The 27,997-nt window shown below is 39.3% G+C and overlaps 1 protein-coding gene across 6 annotated transcripts; it reads right to left on the bottom strand.

Moving 5' to 3' along the window:
• Positions 1–312: 312 nt before the first annotated feature.
• SPDL1 (spindle apparatus coiled-coil protein 1) lies at positions 313–21,245 on the bottom strand. Of its 6 annotated transcripts, XM_056502549.1 has the most exons (14): positions 20,800–21,245; positions 20,392–20,487; positions 19,266–19,313; positions 17,355–17,536; positions 15,149–15,325; positions 14,649–14,843; positions 14,196–14,345; positions 13,500–13,598; positions 12,582–12,692; positions 10,126–10,266; positions 8,521–8,630; positions 7,780–7,967; positions 5,980–6,325; positions 313–1,141 (listed from the first exon to the last, which is right to left on the bottom strand). In XM_056502549.1, the coding sequence occupies exons 4-14, from the start codon at positions 17,514–17,516 to the stop codon at positions 994–996; spliced, it is 1,827 nt and encodes a 608-aa protein (XP_056358524.1). In that variant the 5' UTR covers positions 17,517–17,536; positions 19,266–19,313; positions 20,392–20,487; positions 20,800–21,245; the 3' UTR covers positions 313–993. The 6 variants fall into 6 exon arrangements, with proteins under 6 accessions (XP_056358524.1, XP_056358525.1, XP_056358526.1 ...); XM_056502550.1 differs by having other exon boundaries at positions 20,392–20,859; XM_056502551.1 differs by having other exon boundaries at positions 20,388–20,845.
• Between the last annotated feature and the right edge of the window lie 6,752 nt (positions 21,246–27,997).

The following is a 27,997-nucleotide window of genomic DNA, read 5'->3' on the forward strand; positions in this document are numbered from 1 at the left end:
CTACTTCAGACCTGGCTGTCTGTAAACAACCCAGGGGGTTGCAAGACTGCTCCCCAGTGTATTCTTTTCCATGATGGATTTTAAGAAAGTCTTAAAGAACTTTCACCTTAACTACTGAGTCTTTCACTTAGAAACTAGCCAATCCATTCACCAGAGGGACATTAACCTGTAGTATCATGACTCAAATGAAGTAATCCAACTTCCATACAAATACTCCAAGAATTAATAGATTTATCTTAAAAGTTCTCAGAATTATTCTGCATGAACTTCAGGAAGTTAAAGAATTATCTCCCAAAAACAACACACAGCATTACACTTTCTTATTATTTATTGAGAGGTACTTTTTTTTTTTTAACAAAAAGTTCTACAAAAGACATCACCTTCATTTGAAAAAATGGATACATGTTTCTTCTCAAATACAATACAGGCTACATTGTATAAAGAAAGAAATAAACCTTTATTTTAATTAATAGTAAAAATACAAGAATCCATAGAGTTTCAAACACTGACCAACAAAACACACAGTGATTCACCTGCACTTTTGCAAATAGGTCGGCCTGAAAGTTCAAAGTTATACATTAGGAGGAAAAATATTAAGAATTCTGAATCTAGAAACTGGAAGAAATTTAGGAGCACATCACTTAAGTGAGTTCTCCATCAATACTGTCTTGCCTGTCTTAGCATGTAACCGGTTCTGTTAACCAGAACTTCTCCTCCACGACAGCCCCATGCTTCAAAGAAAGAGCAATTAATGTGTTTAGAGACTGCCAAGAGTGGAGAACAGGCCACACCTCAGGTCAAGTGCAGGGAACACAGGAGGTGCCCTTAGGGAAGTTACCAAAAGTGCAGCTCTGCCAGGCAATCCCACCCTTCATACCAGCAGGCAGATCAATATTCAGGTTAGCAATCTGTGCACTGATGTGAGACAGAGTTCACTCAGCAGCTCCTGCTGAAGCAGGACCCCAAAGTGCCCAGGTTCCTTGCAGAAGTGATTTATTGCTGAGCACACTGAGTTTCAGAACTTGCCTTAGAAGATACATACAATGTGGAATGTTTCTTCTTCTGTGTTTTCTTCTCTGTTGGGATTTTAGTTTCTCTCTTATCTTCTTCTGTAGTTTCAAATCTGGATTCAGCTGTTAACCTATAGGCAAAGCAATCATTCTAAATACATATTTAGTTAATATAAACCAGGACTAACATAAGAATTTTAGGCAAAATCAACAAGCCAACTGGCAAACAAGACCACCCATATACAGAGACAGAGCAAGCACATTTTAAGAAGAAAATGAGACTAAACCAAAGCATTTTTATATCAGTCTTAATGACATTTCATCACTTAAAGCTCCCTCTACACCTCAGCTGCTGAAATGTTTGGTAAGAAAGGTTATTGGATATATGAAGTGGCTGAGATCAGCTTTCATGAAACACCAGTGACTGTCATGCACAGAGAAGAGATCCAGACCCCAAAAGCACAGCTCCAGGTGAAAAGTCTGAGCAGCATCATACAAATGGGATGAAATCAAGCTTCTTGCTTCTATACCACCAAAAAAACTGCCTTTAAAATAATATGCTCCTTTCAACCTCACTCTACATTACTAAGGCCTTCAGCTTAGTGCTTGAATGTCCTAAGCTGGGGGAAGATTTCTTTTCAGGCTCTAAATGATATCATTTGTTATTGACAGGTTTCAACTCTGCTATGAATGTAAATGGGGATAAAACTGTCTCATTGCTGTTAAAAAGATAATTCTGAAATCAAATCATCAAGTTGTGCTCAGATGCCTAAATCTTGTTTTTAACTTAATGAACATGCCATTGGACCAATTGATGAATAGTGGTATTTTACCCAAGCAAATCACCCACAGCCCATTGACTGTTACACATGATTATTTCCACAAAGAAAGAAATTATGGAAAATGAAGTTTCAAATTAAGCATCACTTTATATAGCAACACAAACCCTGCACTCATTTATTAGCACATGCATTAAAGCAATTCTCTGGTGACCCTGTGTATTTTTAGTGGTCTCAGGAGCCCTCAGTGAGCAACCCACACCATGGACAGCTGCTTTCAGTGATGTTTTTCCCAACACTAATAGCTGCTAGTCAGTTGTTAGACTTATTTACAATACAGAAAGGTGCAGCTGAACATAAGGACTATGAAAGGAGCTGTAACAAAAAAGAAAAAAATTTGGGAAAATTCAGCTGCAGATTCTAACTGCTGTCAAACTATGATGCATTGCAGGCCATGTGCATGTTATTCCCTATAAGCACTGTCTGAACAGGCTCTGCTGTGCTCCTCCTCTAGAACAGGGTTTGCTCCACCATGTGCTTTGCATTAAGCTCAAATTTGTAACTATGATAGCTGAGCACCTTCTGTCCATGGTCACCTTCATTCTGAGCTGGACAAATCATTAGGTGCTTACAGCTAGAAGGAATTATTCAGAGAAAAAAAGTGTTCTTAGCAGCCACCATGTGGCTTGCACTCCCCCAGAAGCTGCAGTTGGGGATGGACAGTTTCTGTCCATGAATCTGCTCCTATGGCAGATTCCCTTCATTTGTCTCTCCCACTCTTCTGCCTTAAGCAACCCCTGTCCAAGGCCAACACAAACACCACTCTAGTGGCCAAAATTGCCAAAGAGACCCTATGAACAAGCAGAAAGAACTCAAATCAGAAAAAATAAAAACCACATTCACTTAAAAAACTATGTCCAAAAGCAGCCCAACTGGATTTATAAAAAATATTGCCCTTTTAGGATATTACATAATTCTCTTAGTATATAATGTAACAACTCAGACAATCACATTCACCCTGTGCCTCTTGGGGAGGAGGATATAGAAGCCAGGACTGAGGGAGTTAAGCTGAGCCTGGGAAGAAGGGCTGGGGCAATTTTCTTTCTCTTTCTCTCTCACTGCTCTACTGTCTTTAACTGGCAAGGAGCTAATCTTCCCTAAGTCTGGTTTGCCTATGACCAGCTGACCTCTGTCATCTTTACCCATAAACTTTTTCCACCCAGTGCTCTTGTTTGTGCTATGGAAGAGAGGAAGGAGCAGAGATGTGCAAGCTGAGGTTCACCCCAGAGCCCTCAGGAAGCAGCCCTTAGAGCTCTGTCCTGGTTCATCAGGTGTCAGCACAGGGAATGGATCAATCAGAAAGAGCAGACAATGGTTACACACTTCAAGCAAATGCTGGGGAAATTATGACATGATTCAAGCTTTGACACTACAGACTCCAAAACTGAGATAAAACTGGAGCTCCTTCTACCTGTTTAAGTAAGATGAACTTGTTTCATCAGGTGGAGCTTTACTTTCCAAGGCTGAGGGCTGTGCCTAAAACCCCAGAGTATTATTAGTTATCCAGATCTCCTGCTGAGCCAAATGGCAATTGGCCAAAGCCCAAGTGAAGTAGATTTGGTGTATGTAATCCAACTAAATAATTTAAGGGAGCAAATAAGCTCCTAGACATCCAAGATCTTGTTTAGATCAAACTCAGGCAAACAACCTCAAATCTCAAAGCAAAATAAATTGTGCAGCAAGGGCTATAGTCTACTATTTCAGTTTAAGAAGGAAAAAAAAGCATTTAAATAGAGAAATGTATCTTTTTATTGACCAATTAGTTGGCTAAACTAAAGACATCACTGCACATAACCTTTGCATTCCCAGAATTCCAGTATGCATTGACAATTAATAATCACCACTTGAATATTTAAATCTGTAGTCCCAACACTCTATCATAACCTAATCAGTGCCACCACCTAATGAGCTACCCCAGGGCTGGCTGGTGCCCTGCACACACAGGTGTTGGCTGAGACTATCCAGCTGTACCTGCTTAAATCACCACAGCAAGGAAGTCTCTTCACACAAGGGAGTTTGTCACCTCCTCAAGCACACACAGATCACTTCTGACCACTTCCTCATCACCTCCCGAGCTGAGATGACAAATTCAAACACCACTTTCTAGAAATAAAGTTTGCAGCCCTTTCACAGCTACGGTGGCTCTGCTCTCCCACAATTCATGGGGTAATGTCAGAGCTCCACTAATTATTCCACAAAAAAACTATTCCAGGCACAAAACCAACCCCCAGAGACCACAACAGCCTTTTCAGCTGCAGCACCACATTTTAGTTAACACAAGGTGAAACACTGACAATTATCCACCCTTATTTCTTCCTCCCACAAACTCTCCCTTTTCAGGTCCCCACTCCTGATCAATTTGCCAATATTTTCTGTGCTCAAGGTTCAGCCACATCCATCACAACAGCCCAGAAATTCTTTCAGTATTTAGAAATCCAGCTTCTCAATTACTCAGATTTCAACATTACTTCCTATTTTATAGGACATTATAGCAGATCAGGGGTAAGTAAATCCTTAATGTTATCTTAATATTATATTATTATATATTATTGGAGGTCTTAGTAGTTCATTAACATAATCAGAATCAAACAGAACATTCTGCCTGGATTTGCCTTTTACAGGCTCATACTATCACTGAAAAAAAGCTTAACAGCTTATATGGAATTTTGTGGTAGCTTAATTGGTGTGGTGGATTTTTGTGTTTGTGGTTTTTATTTTTCAAAATTTTTCATGTTTTGTTCCTTATTTGAATCAACAGCAATAGGTACAAGATTAGAAACCTCCCCCTGAACTATGGTTTCATCTTCATCTTCCACTTTTTCTACTCTCTGCTTTCCAGCATCAACTCCATAAATAATTTTCACTCCTTCCCCTCCCTCCAGCAGGTTTCCCCCTCCAGTTCCCATAAACTATTTCCAGCAGTTTCCTGTAAGCAGACATTCTATCTTCTTTTCCCAAAGTAATACGAGGAAATAAGTAAACCTCTTATATCAGGTTACATTCTGCCTTTTCCTTTATGTGTAGAGGACATTGTCAAAACCCAATACCATCACTAAATTATCCCAATCTTTCCACTCCACTTCCACCCACATCTGACCTTCCAGATCTTCCCTCCTCACTAACAATCCCACATTTTAACACAGCTGCTAAAACGGCTGTTTCTGCCATATTCTCTCCACAGTGTAAGAAGACTGCAGTGTTTGGCTACTTTAAGTCTGTTAATTGCATCCATGCAACCTTGAGTAATCAAAGAGCCAAAGCATCAATCCAGTTACTCCTGAATGCCATTAACTTTGGCTACTTCTTCCAGCAGATATTAGCAAGTTGCAAGCCCAAAACATCTGGACTAGCCTACTTTTTTCTAACCCCAAACACTCAAATATTTGTTTACAAAGATTATGAACAGAATACAAAAAGCTTTAGTTGAAAAAGTAGAAAGTCAAGGTCAGCATTGTTTTCATTGGACAAAAAAGTTGGAGATGATTGTTCTCACTTATTTTACCATCTAGCAAAACAGAACTTCAATTCTCAGTTCAGGGGAAAAATTTCATCTTAATTTGGCAGTTGTGTTTCCAGCTATTGTGCATCCAGACCACACATTTCATTGGTCTGACAACACAGATTAATTCTAATTAATTCTCTATTATCTTGTATAATGAAAGTTAACACAATTCAGGTGAAGAATTACTTAAATAATTTTTAGGCTTTTAGCTAATTCTGGAAGTTGCTGTGAGCTGAAATTAGGCATGAAACTGGAGCATGATTCCAGTTGCCTTTATTACCTTGAGCTGTAGCACAGCTGTGTGGCAGTTTTGAGAGGACCAAGAACACAGTTTCTGATGCTGGAGCAAACCAAGTGAGCTGTCATGCTCCCTGCACACCTGAAATGTCTTCAAGCAACTGTAAAGTTATTTCAGGGACAGTTTCAAGAGTCTTTCTTATTAGTCAGTGTTTTAGTCCTTCTAAAAGGTAGCGAGAGGTTCAGCGTGGGCAGCTGGAGCTGAGGAATGACACTGCATGCAACACTGAGGAAATAGATAAAGAGGTGGAGAGCACAGTTCATGCAGCGAAAGAAAAGAGATGCAGGTCTGTGCTGATTGCCTTGAGCAGAGACAGAAGCTGACACTGACCTGGGGACAGCTGGAGATGAGGAATTGTTTCCATTTCTGCTATTGGAAGTAAAGGCAACATGGTTCTCATCTTGAATCCTAACTCTTTTTCTTTCTCTTTCAGGTTCAACAATGTTTCGTATTGCCTGGAAAGCTGTATGTAGTGGGGATGCTTGGAAAGGCTGTTTTTTTGGAGAAGCATCACTTTGCTCCAGGTTCTTGGTAGTCATCTTTTTCCCCTCCTTACTTGGCAATTGAGTATGAGCAGTTTCCTTCACTGGACTGTTTTTGCTGTCAAAGTACTCACAAGTTCCATTCACTGGAATCTTCTCCCTCTTCTTTTTAATTTTAGGCCCTTTAAGTAATTCTAAAGGAAAAAAGGAATATACTTTTTGTACAAAAGAGAAGCTGCAGATGACTTGTCCCCCCAACATGTTCATAATAAAAGTAAGAACATTTCACATGACTAAAGAGGAGCTTGGAATAATTCTTAATAGACAATTTATAGCCCTTAAAAAATGTTTCATCATATAATCTGATCATCCCAACAGAAGTTAGCTTGAAAGAGAGACAACATCTTTCTCCTCATCCACTCTGTCTTTTCACCAAGGCTGTGAACTGCAGGCTGCTGACATAAGCTCCCACAAATAACATTTTAAAGTTAAATCCTTTGGGTGCAGACATAAACAACTTTCTGGTTGGGTCTGGTTCCCTGTTCATGGAATCCCAGAATAGTCTGGGTTGGAAGGGACCTTAAAGCACATCTTGCTCCCACACCCTGCCATGGGCAGGTGTTGCTATAGGGCTAGGATGCAGCAAAAGAATATAGCAACACACAACTTCCTTCAGAGGCAGAAAAAAAGCTATTTATTAAAAAAGCAATCACACTTTTATAGACTAGATTGCAGAGCTGAGGATAGAACCAAACTGATTGGTCCAAGGAAGGTAACACCTCTTGTAAACATGCCTTTACCAAAACATCCTGTAGCTCACACATCCTCCTGTGCCAACAGCAGGTGCTAATCTCTGTTATTAATTCTTTCCCTTCTGTTTTCCTTGGAGTAGCTTGAGAAAAACTCAAGCTTCTTTTTTCCCTAGCTCTCACAGTATCCACAGGCAGGGACACCTTCCACTATCCTAGGCTGCTCCAAGCCCCATTCAGCCTAGCCTTGGACACTTCCAGAGATGGGGAAGTCACAGCTACTCTGGGCACCCTGTGCCAAGGCCTCCCCATCCTTACAGGGAAGGTTCTTCCTAGTATCTCATCTATGTATTTAAATAGAATCCTCTTCCTCCACAGCTCCCTTGGCTTTGCACATACTCAGGTATCAGCTGTTTGTCAGGTAGGCCTCTCCAGTCAAAATTTAATCCATGTTAACTTGAGCTACTAAACTGCTTTCCTGTGAATGCTTTGCACCTTATTCCAAAGCTCCTGTCAGCTGCCTTACATCCAGAGAGCTGAGGCTTCCCATCACCACAAAGACTCTGCTGCTATTCTGGGAAACACCTGAGATTTGATCCCACCCACTTGAGCATGGTTACCTACCTGTGCTCTATAAAGCCCCTGAACATCTGTAACTGTAAAACTGCATTCTTTCATCTCCTCCAGTCAGTGTTCACATCCTCAAGTGAGGTCTTGAGCAAGGCAGGGCTTTTCTACTTCATCTCAGCAGATTTTGGATCAGGTTATTTCAGAAAGTCAGCTATTTGAGCATTAAATTATGGAACTAAACCAATGTCGTCTTGTTTAATGTCATTCCATTTCTAAAGGCTGAGAAAATCAGAAACTTATATTTTCCCAAACAGAAAAGAAGTATTTACCTTCAGGTTCGTATTTCATTTTCAGCTCATCCAGCATAACCCGCAGGTTCATGTTCTCACTCTGACAAGCCTGCAAATGCCTCTCATTTGTGAAGAGCTTCCTTTCAAACTCCAGCACCCTTTGGCTCTCATACAGAGCTTTCATTCTCTGCAGGGATAATTCATTTTTCAGTGTTTCCATTTCCTTGCTGAAGTGGGAGGAAAATTATACAAATCAGTCAAGACCTGGATTGGTTTTGGTTTTTTCTTTTAGTAAAGCAACAACTAATCACTCGACTTCACCTTGAATTGATATTTACACATTAGTAGGAAAAAAATAAAGCTTTTTTTGTCCTATAAAACATTTTGAGTCTTATTATCTCACTTTTTATAAGAGAAATAAACATACACAACCTAAAGGCTAAGACTTTTCATACAGTTTCCTTACAAATTAACTTTTAATTGACTCAAGGTCTCAATTGCCCTGTATCTAGGAGTATTAACAACACTTCTAGAAGAAAGCAATAATCATAAACAATATTTCTGTAGTTATCTTTTGAAACATAAAGGAAGCTACAATAAAAGAATTTTCAGTCCTATAACAAAGGCAGGTTGGCTCCAGAGCATTAGAAAATGGAACAGAACAAAACCCATCTGCACATGCAGTCAGTGCATACAAACAGCAACAAGAAAGGAAGGATGAAAACAAGTACCTAGAAGACAACCCTGCCACAACCAGGGCCTCAGGCTGAAAGTACTTACTTTGAGTTGTCAAGTTTAATTTGCAGTAAATCTGCATAGTAGCCATTTTCAGAATCACTTCCTTTTGCACCATTAGCAGGTCTGGACTCCTCCATATTCTCATATAAACTCTGATAAAGAACAAGTGTCAGGCTGTCAAGCAGTGACCTTTCAGAAGCACATTAGCTTAGTTCTTAGGAGACATTTTCCATGAATTTTGATGGAGAAGCCTCATCATAGAGGGATTTAAACACAGAAGATAAAACTCAGCTGCTCTGGGTACATTGTCATTTGTTACAAATAGCACTAAAACTGACAGCTCTCTCTCATTCACTGAAAACAGGAAAAAAAGTGAGTTCCCAATTCCAGGTTTGCAACTGCAGAACAGCTTCCTTACTTTTTACTTGAAAATACAGGGTGTTTAATTAACTCACAGGGACTTTTTCTCAGCATTTATTTCTAGGCTTCAGCAGCTGGACCCCAGAGGAATACCAGCCATGCTAATCAACAGTCAAAATCTCAAAATCAATTACATATTTCAGATGAGGAAATTGGTTCATAGTAAAGATACTATAAATGCAGCAATATGTGACACGGGTTTTTGTTTGGTTTTTTTTCCTGAAAAAGCAATACACAAATTTAATCCTGTCCCAGAGACCTCCCAGGCCTCTGTCAGTCACTGCCTAAAGATACTTTTGATGGTTATAGGAATCATTCAATTTCCCAACACTACTTATTTACGGCCTAGAGACAGAAGTAAGTACATCTCACACTTAAACATGACAAAACTGATAAAACAATCAAGCTTCCTCAATTATTGCTCAAATGGGTTAAGCCTGGCTTCACACCACTTGGTTTAAACACAGAATACAGGAGGCTATCCTGGAAAGCATAATCCTACTGCACCAGCTAATACACCTCAGTCTGCATTCCAAAGCTCTGATAAGAAAGGGCCAAACATGTCCAGAAACATGCAAGAATTAAGAAAGACTCCAATTTTTCCACTCTGCAAACACACAAACATCAGTAGCATTACACTGGTGTATACAGAAGTCCTAATGTGTTTCTCACTTCTCAAAATAACAAGATGTTTTCAAGTTGCATAAGAGGATTAAAAAAAGTTTTACAAGGATGATTAAGTAATTCAGTTTTGCTAGAAAAGAGCATGCTTCAGCTCCAAAGTTAAGACACATCAAGAAAATAAATATCTAAGAAATTCAACAGAGCTGAGACACTAAAGGCTAAAGCCTAAACAAACACAAGTAAAAGTGCCAAATGACTACACCTTCCCTGTTTAAAATTGGATGTCACAGCTCAGTGAGCTTTGACCAAATAACTGAATTTAAATGCTAGAAGTAGCTATAAAAGATATGAAAGTGCTTCACACAGGACAAAAAATTGTTTCTTCAACTCAGGTGTTGGGTAGGGTATAATTTTCTGCTCCTCTACACTTGAGGAGTTTAATATTTTCCAGCTGTAAAATACAATTCAGGTCAAATAAAGATATGAGTCAGCTTTTGGATCCCTTTTCAAACCTGAGCATAGACTTCAGATAGTTTTCATAATTCTTCTTGTTCTCATGTTTTTGTTTCCAATTAGTTTTCTACTTAATTAAAAACTACATACCTTAAATTTTTCTAGCTGCCTCACTTTCATAAGAAGATCTTCTATTTCACCATTCTTTTGCTCTAACATGGACTGTAAGCGTTCCAGCTGATCAAATTCTGCTTGGGAGCCCTTCAGCTGTAGCAGTGTAGCCATTTGCAGCTGGAAAAAAGGAAAAAAACTATTTACAACAAGTATTGGGATAAGTGACTGAAAATCCCAGCCTTTTCACAAAACTGTTTGGGTACTCAAGCCTTTCTAAACCTGAATACAGAAGGGCACTGGATGCTTGAACTCAGTTATTATCACCACAGACACTCCTGGCATGAGGGCAGCAGAGATCTCACTGAGCAGTGCAGTCCTGAGGTGTCCCACTCATCTCTATTGGCTAAGGAGCACACAAACACACTGCCAAGGACACACAACATTCCCCATTCACACCATCAGCACCAAGCCAGCCAGAACCCAATCTCAGTCCAGGCTGATTTGTCACAGCTAAAATGCATCCTGAGAACTCACTCAGGAAAACCCACAAATTTAACCCCTCATTTTTTCAGTTCTGCTTTTCAGGTGTAACACCATGTTTGCCTTCTACAATAACACTCTCTGTCATTACAAAGAAGAAGTTATAAAAATATTACATTTCTAGCAATATTTCTTTAACATAGTAATATTGAAGTACAAGGGTCTTAGTACATTCAGTTACAGGTGATACATTAGACATTTAAACAACAGGAAATACAAAAAATCAAAGACTTCACAAGGTGTTAGTGAAAGCTTAGGTATTTTTATCAGTCTAGTTAATATGGATAAGGTAACACGGGAGAAATCACAGGGGAAGGATGGAGAGAAAAAATTAGATTACAAAGAGAGTAAGAAGAGCATAGAATCTCCTATGTCAGGTAAAGTTATTGATGATTCCATGCACAAATTAGAGCTAATGAAAGATTCAATCATCTCCTCAGAGCTTCTTACAGGATGTAAGGGAGGCAAAATTGTAAACTCCACCTCACTGGCTGACTAAAACTATCCTTACAGTTCCCAAGCACAGACACCCAACCTTGCTCCCTTTCCCCTTAAAAGTCTTCCTGCTAACTGTCAGAAGTGCAAATTGCAGCTGATCTACATAACAGAGGACAGGAACTTAAAGAAACTGGAAAGGATGCTCTGGCCTAGGAAAAAGACACTAGAAGTGGTAAAGCTTTCCCAGGAGCACTGTGTACATTCTGTTCAGGAGACAGGTCCTCAGGATTTACCAGTAAATACCACAAAGTGAGGCTCTTCAACTAAAGATGCAACAGCAGTAACCCCTCCTGTGGTAAGCAGCTTTGAGAGATCAGCTAAACTCAGACTGAGCTTAACTGCATCTCAGTGCAGCATAACACAGAAGATGCTAAAGGGATCTAAGACAGCAGCTTAAGCTAAACAGCTGTCCTAACCATCTACCCACCTCCAATACTATCAGAAAAAAATTACAAAAAAATCCCAATTAAAAGCATTAAGTGCTAATACAGGGATACCAATTTGCCTCTATTCTTGGTACTTTCAGTATGAGGTGTGTTTCTTACACCATTCAATCAGTATGACTGACTTATATCACAAGGAGAACATTTCCAAAGGAACTAATCCTAGCCAATGACTTTCCTCACTCAAATCTTTGCTGCATCAGAAAGACTGTTTGAACTATGTTCAACCTATTCCACAAAATCTAGGTAATACAAACCTTCAGTGCAACTCACAATTGTCACCCTTGATGTTTAAGCACTCTCCTCAAACTGCATGAATAAGTAGCTCATCAAAATGAAAGATCTACTTTAGCATTGGAAAACTCATGAGACCAACATGAAAACAGCTGGCAGCTCTGCAGCATTCCCTTGACATTATCTTGTAAATCAGCTTCTGCTAACGAGTTATCAACAGTACTAACCAACAGGCTCCCATTCTATAGCAGTGGAGTTTAACTTAAAGGGTTATGAAAGTTATGACTTATTCTTACACCAAAAATAGGGAAAAGAAAACAAAATGGACAAAGACAAGAAAGAAACACGGAAGTAGAAAAACCCACACCCCTACAGTAGGATAGTGGTAAAAGCCTGAGCCTGATGTTTTCTTTATACTCATTCCTGACAACTGTAGTTAATAAACAAATACTTGACTCAAAGTACAAGAATTAGAAAAGAAAACAAAATTATCAAGACAAACTGAATGCTAGTTTGGCTGACAGGAGCTGTGTTTTAGTTTTATCCATTAAACAACGATTGCCAAAATGAACAAACATGGTGCCTTCACTGTAAAGTGGATGTTGTGGGACCATAGGAGTCAAACAGCACAACATCATCTCACTTGTTTTTTTTCCCATTTCCCTCCCCCAGACTACTGCACAACATTTTAAAGATAAAAAATCCCCTGGCCTGTGCATTAAAGCACTGGCTTATCAGACCCAAGGACACCCTGGAGTATTACAGCAATCATCCTACCTTCATTCTTTGCAATTGTTCTCTACTGAATGCATGCTGTTTTTGTAGGGACTGATATTTTACTTTCACACTGATCAGCTGTCGTTCCATTTCTGCCCTACGGTCCTCCACCTACAGAACATTGTGAACAATTATTACTGTGAAATTACAACACTTGCTGTCACTTGGATGGTGAGTTGGATAAGGACACGTTGCTTAGCAATTTGTGTTCAGTCTGCAAATACTGCTTTTCCAGGAGCACTACTAGAGAACCCAGGCTACTGTCATTGCCCTGTGATAGAAGTGAGTAGACAGTGCCACTGAAGCCAAATCAGCGAAATGCAACATATTGTTCTTTTGATGTCAAAATAAAGTAACATTTCATATGCTTCAGTGTTGCTGTAGAATAGTTTTGTCCACTGGCAACAGTAAAAAAATCTGAACTCTTTCCCCAATTTCACCCATCCCCTGGATTTAGCCATGAAATATAATGCTCCCTATGCATTTAAATCTTACTCAAAAGTTAATTCCAAAACCCTCCCAAACACTCCAACATCCAGACATTTTCAGGAATTTTGTAAGGCAGCTTTTATCAGCATCTGTTAAAACTTCACATACTATCTTCTACATTAAAGAAGGATTTATCAGCTGAACAAAACTACTTAGAGTCAAGAGCTGCAGACAGAACCATCATGAGCCCCCAGCCACAATTTTTGACTTGATAGTCAGATAAGCTGAAGTGATTCCATTAAGTTTACTAACTCCTTATCTTCAGAGAGACCATGAAATGTCTTTCCACATGTCAGATCAACACTGAAGTCATATTTGAGGAATACAGATACATACTGGCCAGATCAAGTGCAGATATTCTCATATTTTCGATACAATATAAGAAAGAAAAATGAAAATACTTCTCAGGCATCTGTTGCCTAGTTGTACCTCAGCAAAGAGAGAATTGCCTTTACTTGTAGGGTCCAAAGATTGCTGCACTGCGTGATCCAGCTGAACCTGAAGCTCCTGATTAGCCTCACGAGCTTTCTAGATTAAAGCAAAGAGGATATTGGTAATTTAAGCATCTGATGTACTGCATACATGAATTTAATCAGAGTTTTAACTCTTTAATTTCCTATACTTTAGCAGAGATTATACCATACTGAAGTCCTTAACTGTACATACAGTTTAGTAACTAAGAGACAAATTAATTTCATTCCACAAAACACTTAATATTCTACACAACTAAAAGCTTTTAAAGATATGCTTTGATGTCTGTCAACTGGATTCATGATAAACAAACCACTCTCCCACCTGTGTTCATCAGTCACAATACTTCCCAATACAAGATTCCCCACAGCATTCAGCAGGAGCTTGAAATAAAAAGGAGAATTCTGCCAGTGACCTGTGAGAAGGTCCCCAAGAGGCAGAACAGTACCATACAAAGGCTCTCCTTTAACAGCTGCCACAAAACAAGGCCAACAGAGAGCTTCTACCACCAGGCAACACCAAACATGACCCACCATTATCCTTCTCTTCCCCCTCTCTCTCACAACCCCTCAGAAATCTTACTTCACCAAAACCTGGCAACACAGCTTGTGCTTGGGGATTATCTACCACTGGGAAGTACAATTAAGAGAATACCTCTAATGCATTAGAGTAAAAAACAACTTCTTTTTCCCTCTCTTCTTTTTCCCCCTGCAGCTGCTCCAGCTGGTTCCGTAAGTTACTGTTCACAAGCTCTAACTGTTCTTTACTGCACTGCAGCTCGTTCAGCTTTTCTTCATCATTGGCCTAAACAAACAAAAAACAAGTAAGAAATAAAAAAATATTTAAAATAATTTCAAGATAAGTAGGCCTAAGTAAACCAAAGCCATTTATTAGCAATAATTAGTTTTAATACAAAGTATTATCTTGAAGAAGAGAGGCTATTAAAGCTTAGCTATTAAGGCTGTTCTTTTTTGCTGTGCACATCATCTGAATAAAAGTCAATCCTAATGTGGCTCTGTAGACAACACACATAAATATGAAATGAACAACAGGGCAGAATTTCATCTTCAACTAGGCTACACTAAAAATTCAGTGCTACTCACACACCTTCTGACTCTGGAGTTCAGTGAGCTCTATCTGCAGGCTGAGCATTTCTGAAGACATGGTCTCATGCACACGCTCAGACATCAGGTGCAGTTCTTCTGACTTGGCAGCAATTATTTCCTTCTGATGCTCCACTTTTTGTCTCAGTTGTTTCTCTGAGAGTCGAGTTTCATCCAGTTCTGCTTTCAGGTTCTCCAACTTAAAAACAGTTGACAACTAAATAGTAACCTTTCATGGTAAATTCTTGAAAAGCACAATACTTCTAACTGTTCCAATGACAGAAAATTTCTTGGAAACACAAGAGTAGCTTTTAAAAATAAGCACTGAAATTTAATGTTATTTATAATGATATAAGTGACTACACAAATATTTTTTAAAAACCAAGCAAGCAAGTTACTACACATTGTAACTGTTTATTTCTTTTGGCAGTTAAGAGTGCAATTAAATTAAGCACATAGTATCTAAAATGGTATTAAACAATCTTTAAGCTATAGTTACCAAACCTTATTTTTAAGGTCACTGATTTCTTGTCCATAGGCTCTGTCAAGCTGTTCTTTCTGTTTATCCAGTTGCACATTTTGCTGTTGCTTAAGGGAATCACACTCAAAATTCAAGCTTTCCAACATTCGATTCTTGAGTTCAATTTCTCTCTGAAGAGTGTATTTCTCTTGTTCAAATTTCTGAAAGAAATGACATACTAATAAATCTAGATGTAATTGTACACAGTTCCTTAAGCATTTATGAAAAAGCACAGGCTCAGAACCAAGATTTTGTAGCTCATTTAGTCTTTTGTTGGGAGTGCCAATTAGAAAGTTGTAATACACGTTTAAAAAAATAAAAATAACTGCTCTAAAATGTTATGATTTATAAATGTTGTGATTATAACTTGACTGTGCAATATTCTCTTTTTCATGGAAACTCTGTATTTCATTGCACTCAATATGAAAGGTGTAGGTATCATAAAAAAAGGTGTAGTGTCATAAATTTAGCCTGAGTTTTGCCCTTTCTACCTCTACAGAATCCAATTATGTTAAAAATTACTACAGTCCATCAAGAAGAACAGCTGAGTTCAACAGCTTTTTTAAGACAGCTAAATTGTCTGTTTCATAACAAATCCCATCAAATCTTCCAGAGTGAAGAATAATTTTTAAACAGTTTCCATCTATGCTTAATTGCATGTTTGCTAATTACAAAGGGCAACTACATTTTACTCTTCCATTCAGCTAGCAATTAAGGAAAAGAGAATCTAGACAGCAAAAATGCTAATAAGGAAGCCAAATTAATCTAAATATGCAGATTTTTTTTTCCTTTTTAAAATAACCTAATTCTTGAGACACAAACCAGAATTAAATAAAAAACTAAAAGCTGTCAAGTATCAAAGTGACCTCTGTGGCCTAGACACAGTTTATCAAGGAGAGGGTTAGCTCTCAAATACCCAGGGCAGGAGCTTTAACACAAAGATAAAAACTGGGCACAGGACAGGTTTGGGAGTGCACTGCTTGGCCAGAGCCAAGAACAACAAAACCCCAGCAAGAACCTGCCTGCACATTGGTACAAAAGAACACACAGAGCTTTCTGAGAGGCTTTTGTGCCTGCTGGTAGAGCCCACACTCGTGTCCACAGTAACTGCCTTGGCTCTCAGACTGCAAAAAGAACCAGAGAGAGATTCAAATGCTCTAAAGAATCTGTAGGGTAAGCACAGCTCCCACACAAAATGTTATTCTGCTGTATGAAGGCCCACAATTCCTACCCTCCATCCCTGGAATCTAAGTTACCAGCCAGGCCTAGAAGTTGGCTCCAGCCCCTCACACAGGATCACAACCTATGGGAGCAGCTTGACAGCTCAGTACCTGCCCTCTCTGCTGGTCAGCAGGAAATGATGATCCTGCCCTGGCTTCCTTGGAACTTGTTCCTTCAGCTGCCTTTCACACAAAGCTTACTAATGGTAAACTGACCAGAATAAAAAATTCTGTCCATTCAGAACAGCAGGGTGCTACAACCCTCCAACTGCTACAAAACAAACCTTTCAGCTCTATCCCAGGAGAGGGGATGGATGCACAACCAAAAACAGACTAAATGAAGATAAATTATTTATCTAAAACATAGGCTGGCTGAATACAAACATGGTTAAAGCCTTTATGAAAAGTGGAAGAGATATTCCCAACTGAAATTTTCTCAAAAAAGAAAACTGGTCAACTAAGTAATACCTCTATAATTCAGCACTACACTATTCCTTTTTCTGAGCTGCAAAGAAGTGTGCTAATAAGTTCAGAACCCCTGGGTATTTGGAAAATTTGAAAACTTCACTACAGAAGAAATCAATTTTACAGTCTTGCTGCTAGCATTCTTCTCACAGCTTTTAAGTGATGTAAGTGACTGGGAGAGCATACCCGAATGAATTGCTAAACAGAGGCAAAACACATGCTCTGAAGCAAATTTACTTTAGCATTTAGCACTCATTTTACATTAAAGGCAATTAGTCCTACATGATACTGAACACTTGATGCATAATTAGCTATAACACCCTGTCCCAGTTAGATACAATTATGCTCAATGTCTTAAAGCTGAAAAAAAAGCCCTCTCTACAACTACTTAGAGGTTTATTAAAACGAATCTCAAAGGCATGTAAAACACCTGTGCCCTTCAGAAATTAGCTAAAACAAAACAAAGTTTTGGTTTTGAACTTTGAGAACAAAAGGCAGTCATCACCTCAGTTTTCTCAGTCAATTCACAGCATGTTTGATCCAGCTTATTTTGAACCTCAGTTTGGGACTCCAGTAAATGCAAACCATATTGTGCTGCCTTTCTTCGCTCGTTCTCTGCTTCCTTCAGTTGCTGTTTAAGACTTAAAATGGTCTCTGCTGCCTCCATTTTTCTTTTTTTATTCGACACTGCAAACAAAAATTATTAAAAGAATATATTGCAGTAAATACATTTTACAGGTAAGAGTAGTTATCTGAAAGAAGTTACTGGATTTCCTTTCTTAACCAGGATAGAACAATGTATTTTTGCATTAATAGAGGACACAAAAGCTCACAAAGAGACCTGTGAACAGTAAAGTAATAGTCATTTCTTCATAAACTTGGTTACTGTCATATGCTTGATTATGTCTAACATGCAGCAAAAGCACTCCCATGCACCCAGTCTTGTTTCTTTGTACATCACAACCAGAGTCTATTTAGGATAGAGCTCTCTTGTCAAGTACAAGAGAATTAAATAACCTTAGCAAAACACTGCTATGCACTTAGCTGACACTGTTTTCTCTGTATTATGAACCAAGTCCAGCATTTCTTGTGTACAAAAATAACACTTAAGTTTGGCGTAGGCAGCTGCCTTAGCAGGACAGTGTACTCCTAATAACATTATGTGGGATAGAGAAACAGATAAAAGGTAAGGAAGGGAAGAGTCAAAAATAGAAGTCCTGTTAAAATATATGGGGTTTAACACAGTTCTTTGCATTTATTTAAGTACTTAACAGTCTTTCAAAGTTTAGTTACTGCACGCAACTTATTTGTAAATAAACATCTCCTTGTCACATTTCAGAAAATTCATCCTTTTCTAACTGTAGAGTACAGCAGAAAACAGAAGGTGAATTTTGCAAAATGCTTAGTCGAAGTAAATCCAACAAACCCAATATAAAAAAAAAAAAAAACCAAAATCAAGTCAAATTAACACCATAAGCTTGTATGACTGCTTGCTCCCAAGCCTGCTAAATCTGCCCGCTGTAAAAAAAAATCCTATTAAGACAGAAAACGCTAAGTAACTCAGGCTCCTGAACAACATATGCCAAGAGTTTTCTAAGAAAGTAGGAAATTGCAGTGAGAGACATACACACCAAAAAAATTGCAATTAATTTTTCAAAGTCAGGGCCCATAATTTTATGCAATTTCAGAATTAAAGTAATTCTGTACTAAAGACCTAACTCCTGCTTTTTCTTCTCAAAGAAGCAATTTATTTGTTGCCATTTCTTACCGGCACATACATCATTCTTATGAATGCTGTAATATCCATCCCTCACTTCTTTTTTTGCTAACTTTTATTCAACATGAATAACTCCTAGTGGAGTTATCCAGCTTCTCCTACCATAAAATTATTTAATTAACATGCAGAAGTAATCGTGCCAATACTGTGCCAATTCCTTTCCAAGACACAAGACTGAAATTATCACATTCTGGTTTTTGCATTTTCTCCTCACTTGTTGCTATGCAGGTTTAACACATACATACAAAGAGACTTTAAGCAGCCAAGCTTTGAAACTTCAGTTTTCACCTCTAACCACTGCAACACCTGAAATACTTGTTTAACACTTATACCAAAATGAGCCAGTGAAACACAGAAATTTTGCCTACCAATAATTGAGAATAATCATCAGTATCATACTAATGCAAGGACAGGGACACCATGTACAATATGATAATGAGGTGTAGCAATACAAAAACATAGGCAACAACTTCTAGCTTGCATTTCCATTAGTAAAGAGGATGAATGAATCATTGTTCACTTACATAAACAGAATTTTAAAAATAGCTTTATTTTCTGATCAGACACAAATACAGAGGCAGCACAGCCATTTGGTAGCTCCTGCTTTACTAAATAAAATTAATATCATGTTTAACTCACCTCCAGAAGCCCATTGAAGTAATTCTTGACCTTATTCTTGCACTCCACCTTTAAAAGAAAAAAAAAAAGGAACAGTCTGGATGAGTCTGAGCTGCCACCACAGCACAGCCCTTCAGAGCAGTCCCTTTTCAGAACAGGCTTAACCCTGCTGGCTGCCTCATGAACATGCAGATCACAAGCTAAACCCCTACATAAATGCAAATCTTATTCAAATCTCACTTAGGCAGCTGTCAGACAGTTTAGATCAGGGAATGCTGCCACAGGATGGGTGCTCTGCAATGGGCCTTTGGGGCAGGTAAACAGGCCAAAGCCAGAGTCGTCTTCTTCTGGTACACCTGTAATTTTAAGGGGATTTTTGTCCCACTCTCTCCTAATTCTTCAATCTATTTTGCATTTCTCTTCCAGTTTCACAGACAAGAACTCTGAGCTCCTAATAAATCATTTACTAAACGACAGGAAAAAAAAAAAAAACAACTTATGGCTTTTTTCTTGATTTCATAGTTGTAGAAACAGCTTTCCTACTCACACATTCCTGCTGACTATTAGGGAAAATAGCAAGTATACCTTTTGGAGCACAGCCAATCTCAATTTTTCCTTGCCAATTCTGGATGAATTAAACAAGTCCAGGTAGTTTTATTCATGAAGTTGTACAGTGAAATAATTGCCAGCAATTTAACTTTATACACGAAGCTAAGTAATTTGCTCTGAAAATAACGTTTTAAGATCAATTAAATGGGTAGCAAGGTGAGTAGGCAGGAGATGTAAATAACAGACATGTGCCTTCATTTATTCTAACATACAAGAGCTACTCACTTACGGCTAAATATCTTCAAACACTTAATGAGTGATTCTATGCTGAGAGCCGCACACCTCGATTATTCAACCACTGAAGTACTCTTTAAAGAAAGTAACAGGGTAGGAGATAAAAAGCATCTCCTGGCAGGCCAACTTTCTTCTCCCACTGTAGCACAGTTCTGTTAAACGCTTTTCCCAGGGCCACATGTAACAGCTGTGTGTGTTCTGGTGCTGCCAGCAGCACGTGTGCAGCTTTCTGATCAGGAACACAATTACCAGGGTGCTTTTCCCCCTCAGCCCAGCATTGCCCCGAATCCAGCCACTTACTTACACAAGAGCATATCTGCGCCTACCACGTAGCACACCCGGGCTGAAAGATGTCCGGAGCTGATCACCTTCCACAAACAGCTTCTTGAGTGGGTCAGGACTACAGAGAGCAAACAAACATCACACCACAGCCTCATCGTTCAGCCAGCACCGAGCGCCGTGTGTCACCAGCGCCATGTCCCCGCTGAGCCCCACACCGGTGCGGGCCCCCGAGAGCGGCGAGGACGGGCTCGCTCCGCTCCACCGGGGGCTGTGGGCAGCAAACGGCCGCACCCGCTGCAGGGAAGCGGGCGGGCGGCGCTGGCAGCGGCTCCAAGAGCGCAAACGCCCCTCGCTGGCCGCCCTTCGGCCACCGGCCCCAGTCGGTCTCCTGTCGGTGTCCCCTCAGCCGCCCCCACCGCCCTCCCCGCACCGGCCGTTGCCGCCGTTCAAACTCGGCTCCGCGGCGCCGCCCAGGTCTCGCGAGATCCGCCCGCCTCCGCGCAGGGCGGGCCCGTGAGGGGCCGGGAGCTCCCGGCGCTCACCGTGACCCGCGGGCCCTCCCGCAGCGTCCTGCCCGCCCCGGCTCTCGGTGTTAAATGTCACAGCGTTGTCCCGACCGCGGGAGCCAATTCGCACACTGCGGAGAGCGATTTTTGTGCTTTTTACCAGTTTGCCAGAAGTAGGGAGCTGGGTGGTGACATGAAAGCTCGCTCACCGATCAGCAAAACTTGGCGGTTTTCAGCGAAGGCATCAGCACTCATTGATCACGAATCCCGTAACTTTTCCATTCGTGAGTGCTCAGGCCGCTGTTTGCTGTCGTATCTCTCGTTTCTCCTGATCCGCAGCTCCCCCTCCTGAGGGGATGTCACCTGCTGCTCACTCAGCCAGGCCTTCCCTTCATTTCTGCGCAGCTTTGCCGTCCAAGCCACACGGCAAGGTCAGTGCTTGCAGCACAGCCGGCAGTATCCTTCTGTTCTTCTCCCTAGCTTGCTCTAGTTCCTGTTCATCCTCACTTCCGAACCAGGGAGGATTCCAAAGGAGGGATTTTATAGCGCTGAAGTGTCCGCTATTCGCAGATTTCCTAAGGCAGTGAAGATCTGAGTGATAGCCACAAAGACCAAAATTCATAAGCAGGAATGTTTTACCATGGCTGTTTGGGAATCCAAGCACAAGTGTCTCTGTATTTTTTTTTCCTTTTCCCAAAATAAAATCTTAGTATTTTTTACCTTTTAAGCAGTGATTTAATTTTTAATCTGTTCTGCAAGATTACTATATTTGTGTACTTACTGTTCTACTTGTGACATAAACGTGATAGCAAATTCTGCCTTTAGTGAATTATCAAGTAATGCAAGGTTAAATTCAAGCAATAGGCTGTAAGTAGATGCTAGGATAATAATCCTATTTGGAGCAACTGGGACAGAAATAGATGTTCTAAGAAAAAAGGGGCTTGGAAAATAAGCAGTCTAAAATTTGACAGAGGGAGACAATAAAACACCACTGCTATCAAGATTATGCTACTTCTACTTTCCTGTCAAAATGAGAGTCTAGCTTTTGTCAATAGAAATGGGATTAAAAATTAGGTACAGGATGGTCTAGACAGAATACCAAGTTGATTAAAACAGGGACAGGAAACGAGACAATCCTGTTCTAATCCCGATCCTGCTGCGTTCACCGTGTGATTAACCAAATACCCACAGCTAAACCCCCTTGTTTTAAAATAAGGATAGCAGTGACTTAATTAACAAATCTATAGAACCCGCCTGACAGTGAGTACATCTTGGGAAAAAATTAAAATAAATCGTAAATGCTAAGTATTAACATGGTTACTCCACCCTCCTAGCCTGCTAAATTATAAAAGAGAATAGGTGCTGCTTCCCCCTCTTTGGTTCCACAGTTAGCTGTGATAGCTGTTGTTAAATACATAAAATAATTTAGCACACTCTGTAATATTTTTCTTAGTTTAGAATTCCCATTTATGCTTTAAAGCAGAGTTAGGAGCTTAGATGCAAAGTAATTAATTCATTATTTCAAAAATCCGTTATCTTCAGACCTGTTCTCTCCCCCTTGCTGAAATGGCAATCACTAGGACAGCTTTACAGCTGTAACTACAACTCGTGAATAGCAGACAGGTACGGGGTGCTGACAAGCTGTTAGCAATTTGTCAAGCGGAGTGACCATCGTGCCAGAATGCTGCAGACCATTCCCCGGTGTTACAATATCTAATTCTGGTACACACCAGGACTCCTCAGCTTTGAAGCTGGATTTCACCAGGCTGTAAGAAGAACATAGAATGACAAGGTCATCATGTCCATTGATTGTGGTAAAGATGGCTTTATGGGAACAAATACTTCCGTCCCACTTATCTATGAGAGGACTGTCACTTTTCATGTTTCTTTTCAGCTTAGGTTATATTTATTCCCTAGCTTGCTACTGTAACCAGAAATTTACTATTAGGCACTTTCCTCCTGCTTCTGACCTCAACAGCAACCACTGCCCTTTAGAGATTCCACAAATGCAGTAGCTACTGAAGCATAAATGTTTCCTAAGTGTGGAGTTTGTATACTTTTGTTTATTGACAGTTTGTATCAGCACACTTAATTAAATCTGAGCACTGCTGACCCTGTATAAAATGGAAATCCATGTTTTGTGGGTCTTATCTACCAGCAGGCAAGAATTCCACATAAGTAAGGGATTAATTGCAGCAAGTAAATGTGTTGATGGTTTGGTTTATTTTCCCCTCTGAGGAGGAGGCTTGTTGCTTTTATCTGCATAATAACCAATGAGTTAAAAAAGCCCTCTTGGTCTTTCCCTGCTAATTGCTCAGGGTAACATATGAGCTGACAAATGTTTTACTAACTGTGCCTGAGATGCCAAATGCTCCATTTGCAAGGAAGTTCCAGCAGTCTGGTGAGAAGTGCTGATTACTGCCCCTCACTTTGGCACAACTGACCCAGGCTTCACCATAATAAAAACTTACTGGATCATTAGAGTGGTTTATTTGTTTGTTTGTTTTTTTATGTGTTCTTCTTGCTCTTCATTATTTAAGAACACTTAAAGCTGCACAACTTAAAGCTATATTATTTGCTAGTGCAGCTTCATAAAAGCCCAGGTTCAACTCTATCCGGATTTTTCAGCAGATAAATATGAAAATGTTCTGCTTTTTTGAGATGGGACATTTCACCTTCCATTAAATGGAAGCCAGAATATTAATATGTTTTAATTTATTACTGTGAATACCAAGAGCAGTAATAGCAATGCCTGAGTTGTTCTGTGAGGAACTCGAGCAGCTCAGTAATTACAGCAACAGATTGAAGGCCAGTGACTGTTTCTAAGCCTCTCTAAACTATTAGACAGTGACCTCATCCAAATCACTCCATCTCACTATTTCAGTCCTCTTAATAAAACACGTCTTTACTTAGCATTTTTCTTACCAGTCTGACCTTAAATAGCCTTCTGTGGCCACATGTGATCACTGCAAAATCTATCAAATAGGTGTGAGAGTTACAAAACCAAACTCTCAGGTTTGTAACACCGTTATGAAACCTCTCCATTACTTTTATTTAGATTGGTCACATTTTTACTGCTTGTTTGAATGGGAGAGGAGCCTCACAATGAGCTTCCAGGTGTCATCAAGGAACCCAGCTATGAAAATATACTTTCTTCAGTGTGCAATACATTATTTTAAAAAAGGGTAAAATTTGATGCATCTTTGATATATTCCAAATATCCATGGTTAAAGCCACAACTGCAAGATGTTGCTGAAAACAACAAAATAACAATGCAAGTTTTGTGATAACCTCAGGGAGTTGATTTTGTTGCTGGTTTATATCTGGTAATTCAAGGAATCAGCCAATCTCAGAACAAGGCTGCCAAATCCTCATGCAATAGAACCCGGAGTCTAGGGTGACTCAAAGTTATTTTAACTTTTCTTTTATCGATATCTTAGAGAGCCATTTGAACTTTACACCGAGAATAAATGCAGGTATCCAGCATTACCACATTGGTTCTGTGGTAAAATACCCCACTCCTCTTTTCCTTTTATTTTGAGTTTACTTAGTTGGCACAAGCCCACATTCAATTTGTTGCAGTGATATACAGCTCACTCAATGTTTAAATGCTGTTCTCCTCTTTGGCAACAGCATCAAATGAATACTTAAAAGCCATATTTTTTATATAAAAATATTCATATAGGCACCGTCGTCAGCAATTCTAATTTGTATAGCCATGAACTAACCCAAAAAATTAACATTCTCTGAAACTCCTTACAAATTATTGCGGGATTTTAATATGCCCGCTAACAGCAGAGCTCCCTAAGGCAGTTTCACACCCGGGGTTCCCTGTGCCGCAGGATTTTATTCCAGGATGAAAATCTGGGAATGCCGAGCCGCTGCCGCGGTCTCCAGCCCCACCTGGCGGCCGTCCCGCGGCACTGCCGCTTCCCGGGAGCCCTGCACGAGGAATCCAAACCGCCGAATATTAACGGGAAAAATTCTCTCATCAGCCAACACAGCTTCCTTTTGAGCAAAGGTGTGGTTCAAATCAATTGTCATGGCTGAAATTCCACCCCGCACCCGCTAAACAGTTGACAAAGGGATTGTCTTTAATTTTGATTGATTTAGATTTCATCCAGATCATCAGCTGGACGACAACTTTAGCACTGTCACTGTGAATTTTGAGTAAAAAGTTTAATCAGTATTGCCAGCTTGAGGTCATTAGCTATTCCACCATCAATAACTTTCACCTGGAGCTCGTTTCAGACCTGCTATAAAAGAGCCTGACTTCCCCTAAAGATGTGATAGTTTAGATGTGCTGTGTAGGTGGCTGTAAAAGGAAAGGTTGTTTTGTTCTTTGTTTCTGAATGACTTTTTAATTAAAATGTGCAATGTTTTTTGTGTCAATCATGTTAAGCTCTAGACTTTTTCTTGGTTTAGCTTTTCCCAAGCAGCATTTTAAAATGTGGGATGGTGTGACTGTATTGGAGTTCTTGTAAACTGCTATTCCATCATTTTTTTAAACTATTAGGTAATTTTAAAAATGCTAGTTAGTCCTGTCTATCTCTGACGTTTACAACAATAAAGAACTCAAATAAAAAACGAGAAGTGAAATGTAGTAAGCTAAAAGAGCAGCAATTCATGACAAAAATATTTGATAGCTTAAAAAGTGAATTTTACTCTTGAGGTTAGCTTTTGCTAGAAGATGATGTTGTGAAATGTTCAAGCTAAGGTTGTTATAAGTTATCTGTGTCTTATATTATTTGTAACACTGGTTTTATTCACAATGGGGATCGTGTTCACAGTTTAATTTAGATGCTTTAGAAGCAATCTTATATAGAAATGCATGAAAAATCATCAGTCGTGTTTTTATGTTGCTCCACAGAAACTAAAAATTAAACCATAGAATAGTTAGCTGCTATTGGGTTTGTGAAGTATTACTTTGTTGTTGAGTATATTTATCATAAGTTGTAATAGCAGGGTAATGAATTGTAGTAGTTTAGCTTTGTTTCTGTTCTAGGCTTTCCATTTTTAAGACTGCTTTTAACAATGATTTTTTTTTTTTTTTTGTTTTATCATAACTCTTGATTTTACTTTTCACCCCAAACCCTGTCCTACTCCATCCCCCTTAAAGGGTGAACTCAAACCCTTTGTTTCCTAAACCTAGGGGATGCTTTCCTGTTCTTGAGGGAATTTGGCTGATGCTGTTTGGGGCCAAGCAGTTCTGCTCTGACTGTAGAGCTGTCTAATGTGTCCTGAGACCACCTAAGTCAGGAAGGAATTGATGATGTAGAAGTTTACTAAGTTAACAGTATCTGATACCTGGTTCTATAAAGAAGCAGCAGATGGAGAGTTTGATGGCTTTGAGAAAGTTTTCAGTCCTGTAGGCACCAGTTTTGTCTTCAGCTGCCTGCTTCCCTGTTCCAGCTGCATCTTCACCCTCAGCAGTGCCAGTCTCATTCTGGGACTGCTGGGCCATTTTGGCCTGACCTGTTAAGTCTCACCACAAAGCAGATAGATTTTTTTTTTTTTTTTTTTCCCCAAAGCTTCTGGAAAATGTTTGTAAAAACCTAAACACCCCTCAGCCTTTTTGTGGTTTGGATTTTTTTTTTTTTTCCTTAGAGTGATTGTTTTCCCCTTATACTTGCTTTTGAATGCAGAATGAAAAATAAAAGTAATGAAGTGAAGATGATTGAGTAAAATGGGGTAACTAGAGAGATGAAACAGAAGGGTCTAATCACTTAAATATGTTCTTTGTTCTTTCTATTTGCTTAGCCTGGTAAAATATTCTGACATTGAAAATCCAAGTTTCATTTTCTGTGTAATTACAGTAATTCATAGCTTTACTGGCAGATCAACAGCTTAATTTTTATTTCTAAACATAATTAGCTTTTCTTTTATTGTTAAATATTCATGCTGTATCTCAAAATATAAAACTATTTCATCCTGAGTGGAAGCTCTCACAAAATGTCTCAGTGAAGATGGCCTGGAACCATATTTACTGCTTTGTGTCTATGATTTTAGTACTTAATAATATAATTGATCTGTTTCCACAGACAAATTGTGCTATTGAGTAGCCTAAAATATGTGCTCCAAAAAGCTTCCCAACCATGGACCTTACCATGGTGAGAAGCAGTGTGTCCAGCTTTGCTTTAAAGTCTTGCTTTAGCCAAACCTAGTCTGGATAATCTACTCACACTTAGGAGGTGGATTCACCTGAGGTTTTTAGGTTTAAAAGTACCTCTTGAGCAAACCATTATCATTCTATACCAATCCTGCTAAAATATCAAGTTGCACACATATTCTTGTTTAGGTCTGAACTTGGGCAATGTTAACTAAAAAATGCCAGTGTGAATTTGAGCCAATTCTCATAGGAAATCTCAGCAGCAATGGCTTGTAGATGTTTCCTTAAATTAGAGGAGAAATGTGACTGATTCTGAGCATTAAAACACTCTTCTTAAAATATTGCTTCTAAGGATTGACTCAGAATTAGGAGAGCAGCAAAATAGCCACATTGTTCAGCACTCAGGGCCAGTTTTTGGTGGACTGGGTCTGCGCCATTATAGAAAAATGATAAAAGAATAATGATATAGAATAAGATAAATTGCTGGGGTGCTACTTTCTGCTAATTAATTCAGTGTGAAGGGAGGCATCACTTCTTGTTGCATTCTCACTAGTGGTGAGTAAGGTGAAAGAATGCTTCAAACATAAATGGGTGCAAAAGAAAAATGAAGTGGTAATGTGGTGATTTACCTGGGTTCTCCTACACATCTTATAAATGATGGTGTACTCTGGGTAGCTGGGCAATAATACTGTCAAAAGGTTAATTTAAACTTTATTTGCTTATGTTTTTATAGCTTTTGAAATATTTATTTATTGCTTTTGTTATATTTTCATTTTGGGTAGTATCAAATTAAAAGAAATCCACATATTTATGTATTTTGAAAATATTTGTTGAACTTGTTAATAGTCTTGGTAAACCCTAGATGTGGTAATAGTCCTGTGACAGGCACTGCAGGCATTCTCACATGGTCAAAGCAGAGCACTGAAGGTGCCTTTTCAAGGGTAGCTAAGCTGCACAGTGAAAATCTTTTGGCTATTTGATCTTTAGCAGCAATTAGTATTACCATGCTAAAT

This window comes from Oenanthe melanoleuca, chromosome 13, assembly GCF_029582105.1.
Source record: "Oenanthe melanoleuca isolate GR-GAL-2019-014 chromosome 13, OMel1.0, whole genome shotgun sequence".
Lineage (NCBI taxonomy): Eukaryota > Metazoa > Chordata > Aves > Passeriformes > Muscicapidae > Oenanthe > Oenanthe melanoleuca.

Coding starts and splice junctions, on each gene's coding strand:
- SPDL1 (XM_056502547.1), bottom strand. CDS start 17,516: ATGGAGGCAGCAGAGACCATTTTAAGTCTTAAACAGCAACTGAAGGAA. Junction 12,693..13,499: donor GCAATTCTCTCTTTGCTGAG/GTACAACTAGGC, acceptor AATGTTCTGTAG/GTGGAGGACCGTAGGGCAGA. Junction 7,968..8,520: donor ATTAAACTTGACAACTCAAA/GTAAGTACTTTC, acceptor CTCCCACTTCAG/CAAGGAAATGGAAACACTGA.